General features: G+C 34.0%; 1 protein-coding gene across 1 annotated transcript in view; it reads left to right on the top strand.

Annotated features, from left to right (window-relative positions):
- Positions 1-12000, top strand: part of LOC138301685 (putative uncharacterized protein DDB_G0282133) — a 198864-nt gene that overhangs the window by 72566 nt on the left and 114298 nt on the right. Inside the window, exons 25-28 of the mRNA XM_069242200.1 lie at positions 594-653; positions 3619-3678; positions 6652-6711; positions 9686-9745. Of these exons, the coding sequence (XP_069098301.1) occupies positions 594-653; positions 3619-3678; positions 6652-6711; positions 9686-9745 (240 nt within the window). The remainder of the gene's footprint in view (positions 1-593; positions 654-3618; positions 3679-6651; positions 6712-9685; positions 9746-12000) is intronic.

The raw sequence follows: 12000 nt of genomic DNA, 5'->3' as shown, positions 1-12000 counted from the left end.
GCCTTGCTTCTGACAAACTTCAAAATATTCAGTGGGAGTGATGGGAATATATGATTAAGTTTTACTTTGATTTCAATGACTTGAATTTTCTATCATTTTATTGATAAGTACATATGTCTAGGTTATTAGCTAGCAAGTGTCCATGGAATGATCTATCCTTCCTTAGCGCATTCTTGAAAGAATAATGAATTTCATTGGGAAATTACCCTCTCTTCGTGTCATAGAAATATTCCTTTTATTTAGCTCTTTATGACGCTCATGGCTGCCATGAAAAGTTTTAGTGAAATTTGTCAACTGATCCAATCTTTCTGAGTGACCTAGAAATCGTTTTTAGTGACATGTTCTACCTTTGCAAATTGCAAGAAATGTATTAAGCTAATCATCTGTAATAATGTGTTTGCCTTCATCCATAGTCCATGGCATGGATTCAAAGAGTGAGGTTTGATCGTTTCAACTAGCATACCTGGATGACAGCTCACCAATGAGCATTATTAACTTTTATGAGACATATTCATGGTTTCCTTCCATTCCCACTTCAAGAAATACACCCATATAAATAAAGCTTATATAAGTAAAATTTTCTTTTTCATTAGAAACAACTTCTTCAAAAACATCACAAGCACCACATGCAAGAACGGGAACATCTTCTCCAGGTAAATGCAGCTATACACACTTTATTTTTTATGCCTATCTGTGCAGCAAGAGTGGGTCCACATAATATATATATTTCTCTGGTAGCTGCCTGTTCAAATAAGCTCATTATTTTCTATTTGCAAAATCTATTCATGGTCTGCTTTTAAAGAGATGCACCTAAAGAACTAACCTTCACATAAGTAGCTTTTTTTGATTTTGATAGAGACAACAGCTTCAAAAACATCACAAACTCCACAAGCGACCACAGGAACATTCCCTCCAGGTAAATGTTGTTTGGTATACCTTTTTATTCCCATCTTTCTTTGCAACAAGAAGGGGGCTTAAGAAGGGCATGATACTATTTCCATTATTAAGAGCAAGAAGAGAGAGTTGTTGTACACTTATGTTCTCTAAGTTTAGGAATATATTCTTCAATCTCTTATATTTCTTTTTTTCACTTCAATGCAGTATAAGGCACATTCATAAAGTTAAAAGCAATGTAGAGCGATATTAGAATGAGTAAAACTTTCCATTGTGAGACTTCTCTTTTTTTTCTTCTAAATACAAGTAAATAACATTTCCCTCTCAGCCATGACTAACAGGACTGTTCTGGAATTGGAATTTGTTATAGATGTCAATTCAATGAATATGTTTACCTTTGCCAGAAGTAGCAGTATAATTTGGCATGGGTGTATCAATTTACTTCTGAAACATAGTCTCCGAATGAATGGATTTTAATACTGTAAGTCTCCCTTTTTCAACATAAACTTTCAACTATATCACATCAAAAGCGCTGGAATACAAGAATAGCAATTATTGGTAAAAACTAATTGAATATAATATCTTTAAACTTGCCAAGGTTGATCGAAAATAAACGAAAGCATTAAGAGCACACCAGGTCTTTGAAAATTAAGAATATATGCCTAATCCCGTCATTGGACCAAATGCAGTAATTCAACCCAATGCTGCAATTAACTCAAATTGTTTGATTTCATAAATACTACCTGGAAAAAAAAAAATTATAAACACATATAAGAATTCAGAACACTTGCTAACTTTGAAAATCCCTACCATAATTTCCAGTCACTATGGCAACATATCTTTCCTAAATAGTCCTAGCCCTAGATTGTGGCCTTCATATTCATTCTTTCCATTGTTTCACTGCTTATTTGAGCATGACCTTTGAAGGAAGTGAAATGCAGGACAAACATCCTAAAGCAAATGTAATATTGTATATTTATAGAAAGGTGAAAGCTTTCCTTTGTAGAGTATTACATTTTTCTATAAAACACGATGGATCTGACTCTCAAACTGCACATTGTGGGATGTCTTTTAGTACTACAAACCACACTACATGAGGTACTACAAAATGTAAGTTTTACCTAACGTTTGGTGTGGAGTTTGCTCCCTGACTGTCTAGTCTTCTTCCAAGTAAGTATATGTTTTAGTAGTGAACGTGGGACGGACACGGGGATGAGTGGTAAAAGGAAAAGACTTACTACTAAAGTTGATGTGATTAAGGAAGAGTAAGAGGGGTTTAAGGAGACTCAGGGAAGGGTTTAGGGAGGTATGCCAACCACCAGCATAAGAGTGAGCCAAATGCATTAGTCACATGGTGGAGACAAGTTACTAACATTTCTGTACTAAGTTTCCAAGTTGAGTTTATCAATACCAAAAAGTAGTAAACTTACAACAAAGAGTAAACATTCACAAAACTGTAACTTACATTTACAAATCAGGCCCATGGTTACTAGCAGCTGCGTTCCTATTCATGACAAAATCAGAGCTGCTGAAATATACATCAATTTAGGGTGAATTTACGTAAATATTCTTTCACAATTGCCTTTTTTAATTCAACTGAAACATACATTTATAAGGTTAAATAAATCTTCTCTATCATTTTAGAGACAACAACCATAACTAAACCATCAACTCAAACACCAGAAATAACAGCAAAAACCAATCCAGGTAAACAGACAAAGACAATTGTAACTTTTCTACTTCTCCGACAAAAAGGTCATTGGAATGTGCTTACCTGGGTTACATAAAAGGTCTTACCTTGTCATACTTCACCACATATATTCTTATATCAAGTATGACAAACATGATTACTCACATCATATGTTAAACAGATTATGTAAATGGTCATTTGTGTCAGCCTTTGAAAAATCAAGTATAAAATAATTAGGCCATTCGAAAATATCTTGCTATCGCTGAAAATCTCAGACAAATTGTTGATGTAGGCTTTATAGGTATTGCCCATAATCTGATTGAGCTACCGGTGTCAAATTCCCAAAAAATATTCTTCCAGTGAAAAGGGTGGTTTAGTATCACATAACCCCAATTAGTATTGCAGAAGAATACATCTCTATATTGACTATATTTATTGGAGCCTTGCTTCTGACAAACTTCAAAATATTCAGTGTGAGTGATGGGAATATATGAGTAAGTTTTACTTTCATTTCAATGACTTGAATTTTCTATCATTTTATTGATAAGTACATATGTCTAGGTTATTAGCTAGCAATTGTCCATGGAATGATCTATCCTTCCTTAGCGCATTCTTGAAAGAATAATGAATTTCATTGGGAAATTACCCTCTCTTCGTGTCATAGAAATGTTCCTTTTATTTAGGTCTTTATGACGCTCATGGCTACCATGAAAAGTTTTAGTGAAATTTGTCAACTGATCCAATCTTTCAGAGTGACCTAGAAATCGTTTTTAGTGACATGTTCTACCTTTGCAAATTGCAAGAAATGTATTAAGCTAGTCATCTGTAATAATGTGTTTGCCTTCATCCATAGTCCATGGCATGGATTTAAAGAGTGAGGTTTGATCTTTTCAACTAGCATACCTGGATGACAGCTCACCAATGAGCATTATTAACTTTTATGAGCCATATTCATGGTTTCCTTCCATTCAAACTTCAAGAAATACACCCATATAAATAAAGCTTATATCAGTAAATTTTTTCTTTTTCATTAGAAACAACTTCTTCAAAAACATCACAAGCGCCACATGCAACAACGGGAACATCTTCTCCAGGTAAATGCAGCTTTACACACTTTATTTTTTATGCCTATCTGTGCAGCAAGAGTGGGTCCACATAATATATATATTTCTCTGGTAGCTGCCTGTTCAAATAAGCTCATTATTTTCTATTTGCAAAACCTATTCATGGTCTGTTTTTCTTCTAACATAAATAGATGCACCTAAAAAACTAACCTTCACTTAAATAGCTTTTTTGATTTTGATAGAGACAACAGATTCAAAAACATCACAAACTCCACAAGCGACCACAGGAACATTCCCTCCAGGTAAATGTTGTTTGGTATACCTTTTTATTCCCATCTTTCTTTGCAACAAGAAGGGGGCTTAAGAAGGGCATGATACTATTTCCATTATTTAGAGCAAGAAGAGAGAGTTGTTGTACACTTATGTTCTCTAAGTTTAGGAATATATTCCTCAATCTCTTATATTTCTTTTTTTCACTTCAATGCAGTATAAGGCACATTCATAAAGTTAAAAGCAATGTAGAGCGATATTAGCATGAGTAAAACTTTCCATTGTGAGACTTCTCTTTTTTTTCTTCTAAATACGAAGTAAATAACATTTCCCTCACAGCCATGACTAACAGGACTGTTCTGGAATTGGAATTTGTTATAGATGTCAATTCAATGAATATGTTTACCTTTGCCAGAAGTAGCAGTATAATTTGGCATGGGTGTATCAATTTACTTCTGAAACATAGTCTCCGAATTAATGGATTTTAGTACTGTAAGTCTCCCATTTTCAACATAAACTTTCAACTATATCACCATCAAAAGCGCTGGAATACAAGAATAGCAATTATAGGTAAAAACTAATTGAATATAATATCTTTAAACTTGCCAAGGTTGATAGAAAATAAAGGAAAGCATTAAGAGCACACCAGGTCTTTGAAAACTAAGAATATATGCCTAATCCCCTCATTGGACCCAATGCAGTAATTCAACCCAATGCTGCAATTAACTCAAATTGTTTGATTTCATAAATACTACCTGGAAAAAAAAATTATAAACACATATAAGAATTCAGAACACTTGCTAACTTTGAAAATCCCTACCATAATTTCCAGTCACTATGGCAACATATCTTTCCTAAATAGTCCTAGCCCTAGATTGTGGCCTTCATATTCATTCTTTCCATTGTTTCACTGCTTATTTGAGCATGACCTTTGAAGGAAGTGAAATGCAGGACACACATCCTAACGCAAATGTAATATTGGATATTTATAGAAAGGTGAAAGCTTTCCTTTGTAGAGTATTACATTTTTCTATAAAAAACAATGGATCTGACTCTCAAACTGCACATTGTGGGATGTCTTTTAGTACTACAAACCACACTACATGAGGTACTATAAAATGTAAGTTTTACCTAACGTATGTGTGGAGTTTGCTCCCTGACTGTCTAGTTTTCTTCCAAGTAAGTATATGTTTTAGTAGTGAACGTGGGACGGACACGGGGATGAGTGGTAAAAGGAAAAGACTTACTACCAAAGTTGATGTGATTAAGGAAGAGTAAGAGGGGTTTAAGGAGACTCAGGGAAGGGTTTAGGGAGGTATGCCAACCACCAGCATAAGAGTGAGCCAAATGCATTAGTCACATGGTGGAGACAAGTTACTAACATTTCTGTACTAAGTTTCCAAGTTGAGTTTATCAATACCAAAAGTAGTAAACTTACAACAAAGAGTAAACATTCACAAAACTGTAACTTACATTTACAAATCAGGCCCATGGTTACTAGCAGCTGCGTTCCTATTCATGACAAAATCAGAGCTGCTGAAATATACATCAATTTAGGGTGAATTTACGTAAATATTCTTTCACAATTGCCTTTTTTTAATTCAACTGAAACATACATTTATAAGGTTAAATAAATCTTCTCTATCATTTTAGAGACAACAACCATAACTAAACCATCAACTCAAACACCAGAAATAACAGCAAAAACCAATCCAGGTAAACAGACAAAGACAATTGTAACTTTTCTACTTCTCCGACAAAAAGGTCATTGGAATGTGCTTACCTGGGTTACATAAAAGGTCTTACCTTGACATGCTTCACCACATATATTCTTATATCAAGTATGACAAACATGATTACTCACATCATATGTTAAACAGATTATGTAAATGGTCATTTGTGTCAGCCTTTGAAAAATCGAGTATAAAATAATTAGGCCATTCGAAAATAACTTGCTATCGCTGAAAATCTCAGACAAATTGTTGATGTAGGCTTTATAGGTATTGCCCATAATCTGATTGAGCTACTGGTGTCAAATTCCCAAAAAATATTCTTCCAGTGAAAAGGGTGGTTTAGTATCACATAACCCCAATTAGTATTGCAGAAGAATACATCTCTATATTGACTATATTTATTGGAGCCTTGCTTCTGACAAACTTCAAAATATTCAGTGTGAGTGATGGGAATATATGAGTAAGTTTTACTTTCATTTCAATGACTTGAATTTTCTATCATTTTATTGATAAGTACATATGTCTAGGTTATTAGCTAGCAATTGTCCATGGAATGATCTATCCTTCCTTAGCGCATTCTTGAAAGAATAATGAATTTCATTGGGAATTTACCCTCTCTTCGTGTCATAGAAATGTTCCTTTTATTTAGCTCTTTATGACGCTCATGGCTACCATGAAAAGTTTTAGTGAAATTTGTCAACTGATCCAATCTTTCAGAGTGACCTAGAAATCGTTTTTAGTGACATGTTCTACCTTTGCAAATTGCAAGAAATGTATTGAGCTAGTCATCTGTAATAATGTGTTTGCCTTCATCCATAGTCCATGGCATGGATTTAAAGAGTGAGGTTTGATCTTTTCAACTAGCATACCTGGATGACAGCTCACCAATGAGCATTATTAACTTTTATGAGACATATTCATGGTTTCCTTCCATTCAAACTTCAAGAAATACACCCATATAAATAAAGCTTATATAAGTAAATTTTTTCTTTTTCATTAGAAACAACTTCTTCAAAAACATCACAAGCGCCACATGCAACAACGGGAACATCTTCTCCAGGTAAATGCAGCTTTACACACTTTATTTTTTATGCCTATCTGTGCAGCAAGAGTGGGTCCACATAATATATATATTTCTCTGGTAGCTGCCTGTTCAAATAAGCTCATTATTTTCTATTTGCAAAATCTATTCATGGTCTGTTTTTCTTCTAACATAAATAGATGCACCTAAAAAACTAACCTTCACTTAAATAGCTTTTTTGATTTTGATAGAGACAACAGATTCAAAAACATCACAAACTCCACAAGCGACCACAGGAACATTCCCTCCAGGTAAATGTTGTTTGGTATACCTTTTTATTCCCATCTTTCTTTGCAACAAGAAGGGGGCTTAAGAAGGGCATGATACTATTTCCATTATTTAGAGCAAGAAGAGAGAGTTGTTGTACACTTATGTTCTCTAAGTTTAGGAATATATTCCTCAATCTCTTATATTTCTTTTTTTCACTTCAATGCAGTATAAGGCACATTCATAAAGTTAAAAGCAATGTAGAGCGATATTAGCATGAGTAAAACTTTCCATTGTGAGACTTCTCTTTTTTTTCTTCTAAATACGAAGTAAATAACATTTCCCTCACAGCCATGACTAACAGGACTGTTCTGGAATTGGAATTTGTTATAGATGTCAATTCAATGAATATGTTTACCTTTGCCAGAAGTAGCAGTATAATTTGGCATGGGTGTATCAATTTACTTCTGAAACATAGTCTCCGAATTAATGGATTTTAGTACTGTAAGTCTCCCATTTTCAACATAAACTTTCAACTATATCACCATCAAAAGCGCTGGAATACAAGAATAGCAATTATAGGTAAAAACTAATTGAATATAATATCTTTAAACTTGCCAAGGTTGATAGAAAATAAAGGAAAGCATTAAGAGCACACCAGGTCTTTGAAAATTAAGAATATATGCCTAATCCCCTCATTGGACCCAATGCAGTAATTCAACCCAATGCTGCAATTAACTCAAATTGTTTGATTTCATAAATACTACCTGGAAAAAAAAATTATAAACACATATAAGAATTCAGAACACTTGCTAACTTTGAAAATCCCTACCATAATTTCCAGTCACTATGGCAACATATCTTTCCTAAATAGTCCTAGCCCTAGATTGTGGCCTTCATATTCATTCTTTCCATTGTTTCACTGCTTATTTGAGCATGACCTTTGAAGGAAGTGAAATGCAGGACACACATCCTAACGCAAATGCAATATTGGATATTTATAGAACGGTGAAAGCTTTCCTTTGTAGAGTATTACATTTTTCTATAAAAAACAATGGATCTGACTCTCAAACTGCACATTGTGGGATGTCTTTTAGTACTACAAACCACACTACATGAGGTACTATAAAATATAAGTTTTACCTAACGTATGGTGTGGAGTTTGCTCCCTGACTGTCTAGTTTTTTTCCAAGTAAGTATTTGTTTTAGTAGTGAACGTGGGACGGACACGGGGATGAGTGGTAAAAGGAAAAGACTTACTACTAAAGTTGATGTGATTAAGGAAGAGTAAGAGGGGTTTAAGGAGACTCAGGGAAGGGTTTAGGGAGGTATGCCAACCACCAGCATAAGAGTGAGCCAAATGCATTAGTCACATGGTGGAGACAAGTTACTAACATTTCTGTACTAAGTTTCCAAATTGAGTTTATCAATACCAAAAGTAGTAAACTTACAACAAAGAGTAAACATTCACAAAACTGTAACTTACATTTACAAATCAGGCCCATGGTTACTAGCAGCTGCGTTCCTATTCATGACAAAATCAGAGCTGCTGAAATATACATCAATTTAGGGTGAATTTACGTAAATATTCTTTCACAATTGCCTTTTTTTAATTCAACTGAAACATACATTTATAAGGTTAAATAAATCTTCTCTATTATTTTAGAGACAACAACCATAACTAAACCATCAACTCAAACACCAGAAATAACAGCAAAAACCAATCCAGGTAAACAGACAAAGACAATTGTAACTTTTCTACTTCTCTGACAAAAAGGTCATTGGAATGTGCTTACCTGGGTTACATAAAAGGTCTTACCTTGACATACTTCACCACATATGTTCTTATATCAAGTATGACAAACATGATTACTTACTTCATATGTTAAACAGATTGTGTAAATGGTCATTTGTGTCAGCCTTAGAAAAATCGAGTATAAAATAATTAGGCCATTCGAAAATATCTTGCTATCGCTGAAAATCTCAGACAAATTGTTGATGTAGGCTTTATAGGTATTGCCCATAATCTGATTGAGCTACCGGTGTCAAATTCCAAAACAATATCCTTCCAATGAAAAGGGTGGTTTAGTATCACATAACCCCAATTAGTATTGCAGAAGAATACATCTCTATATGGACTATAATTATTGGAGCCTTGCTTCTGACAAACTTCAAAATATTCAGTGGGAGTGATGGGAATATATGAGTAAGTTTTACTTTCATTTCAATGACTTGAATTTTCTATCATTTTATTGATAAGTACATATGTCTAGGTTATTAGCTAGCAAGTGTCCATGGAATGATCTATCCTTCCTTAGCGCATTCTTGAAAGAATAATGAATTTCATTGGGAAATTACCCTCTCTTCGTGTCATAGAAATTTTCCTTTTATTTAGCTCTTTATGACGCTCATGGCTACCATGAAAAGTTTTAGTGAAATTTGTCAACTAATCCAATCTTTCTGAGTGACCTAGAAATCGTTTTTAGTGACATGTTCTACCTTTGCAAATTGCAAGAAATGTATTAAGCTAGTCATCTGTAATAATGTGTTTGCCTTCATCCATAGTCCATGGCATGGATTTAAAGAGTGAGGTTTGATCGTTTCAACTAGCATACCTGGATGACAGCTCACCAATGAGCATTATTAACTTTTATGAGACATATTCATGGTTTCCTTCCATTCCCACTTCAAGAAATACACCCATAGAAATAAAGCTTATATAAGTAACATTTTTCTTTTTCATTAGAAACAACTTCTTCAAAAACATCACAAGCGCCACATGCAACAACGGGAACATCTTCTCCAGGTAAATGCAGCTTTACACACTTTATTTTTTATGCCTATCTGTGCAGCAAGAGTGGGTCCACATAATATATATATTTCTCTGGTAGCTGCCTGTTCAAATAAGCTCATTATTTTCTATTTGCAAAATCTATTCATGGTCTGTTTTTCTTCTAACATAAAGAGATGCACCTGAAGAACTAACCTTCACTTAAATAGCTTTTTTTGATTTTGATAGAGACAACAGCTTCAAAAACATCACAAACTCCACAAGCGACCACAGGAACATTCCCTCCAGGTAAATGTTGTTTGGTATACCTTTTTATTCCCATCTTTCTTTGCAACAAGAAGGGGGCTTAAGAAGGGCATGATACTATTTCCATTATTAAGAGCAAGAAGAGAGAGTTGTTGTACACTTATGTTCTCTAAGTTTAGGAATATATTCTTCAATCTCTTATATTTCTTTTTTTCACTTCAATGCAGTATAAGGCACATTCATAAAGTTAAAAGCAATGTAGAGCGATATTAGCATGAGTAAAACTTTCCATTGTGAGACTTCTCTTTTTTTTCTTCTAAATACGAAGTAAATAACATTTCCCTCACAGCCATGACTAACAGGACTGTTCTGGAATTGGAATTTGTTATAGATGTCAATTCAATGAATATGTTTACCTTTGTCAGAAGTAGCAGTATAATTTGGCATGGGTGTATCAATTTACTTCTGAAACATAGTCTCCGAATTAATATATTTTAGTACTGTAAGTCTCCCATTTTCAACATAAACTGTCAACTATATCACCATCAAAAGCGCTGGAATACAAGAATAGCAATTATAGGAAAAAACTAATTGAATATAATATCTTTAAACTTGCCAAGTTTGATAGAAAATAAAGGAAAGCATTAAGAGCACACCAGGTCTTTGAAAATTAACAATATATATCTAATCCCGTCATTGGACCCAATGCAGTAATTCAACCCAATGCTGCAATTAACTCAAATTGTTTGATTTCATAAATACTACCTGGAAAAAAAAATTATAAACACATATAAGAATTCAGAACACTTGCTAACTTTGAAAATCCCTACCATAATTTCCAGTCACTATGGCAACATATCTTTCCTAAATAGTCCTAGCCCTAGATTGTGGCCTTCATATTCATTCTTTCCATTGTTTCACTGCTTATTTGAGCATGACCTTTGAAGGAAGTGAAATGCAGGACACACATCCTAACGCAAATGTAATATTGGATATTTATAGAAAGGTGAAAGCTTTCCTTTGTAGAGTATTACATTTTTCTATAAAAAACAATGGATCTGACTCTCAAACTGCACATTGTGGGATGTCTTTTAGTACTACAAACCACACTACATGAGGTACTATAAAATGTAAGTTTTACCTAACGTATGGTGTGGAGTTTGCTCCCTGACTGTCTAGTTTTCTTCCAAGTAAGTATATGTTTTAGTAGTGAACGTGGGACGGACACGGGGATGAGTGGTAAAAGGAAAAGACTTACTACTAAAGTTGATGTGATTAAGGAAGAGTAAGAGGGGTTTAAGGAGACTCAGGGAAGGGTTTAGGGAGGTATGCCAACCACCAGCATAAGAGTGAGCCAAATGCATTAGTCACATGGTGGAGACAAGTTACTAACATTTCTGTACTAAGTTTCCAAGTTGAGTTTATCAATACCAAAAGTAGTAAACTTACAACAAAGAGTAAACATTCACAAAACTGTAACTTACATTTACAAATCAGGCCCATGGTTACTAGCAGCTGCGTTCCTATTCATGACAAAATCAGAGCTGCTGAAATATACATCAATATAGGGTGAATTTACGTAAATATTCTTTCACAAATGCCTTTTTTAAATTCAACTGAAACATACATTTATAAGGTTAAATAAATCTTCTCTATCATTTTAGAGACAACAACCATAACTAAACCATCAACTCAAACACCAGAAATAACAGCAAAAACCAATCCAGGTAAACAGACAAAGACAATTGTAACTTTTCTACTTCTCTGACAAAAAGGTCATTGGAATGTGCTTACCTGGGTTACATAAAAGGTCTTACCTTGACATGCTTCACCACATATATTCTTATATCAAGTATGAGAAACATGATTACTCACTTCATATATTAAACAGATTGTGTAAATGGTCATTTGTGTCAGCCTTAGAAAAATCGAGTATAAAAGAATTAGGCCATTCGAAAATATCTTGCTATCGCTGAAAATCTCAGACAAATTGTTGATGTAGGCTTTATAGGTATTGCACATAA

This window comes from Pleurodeles waltl, chromosome 6, assembly GCF_031143425.1.
Source record: "Pleurodeles waltl isolate 20211129_DDA chromosome 6, aPleWal1.hap1.20221129, whole genome shotgun sequence".
Classification (NCBI taxonomy): domain Eukaryota; kingdom Metazoa; phylum Chordata; class Amphibia; order Caudata; family Salamandridae; genus Pleurodeles; species Pleurodeles waltl.
The sequence above is the reverse complement of the archived record's forward strand: the minus strand, read 5'-3'. Positions and strand labels throughout refer to the sequence as shown.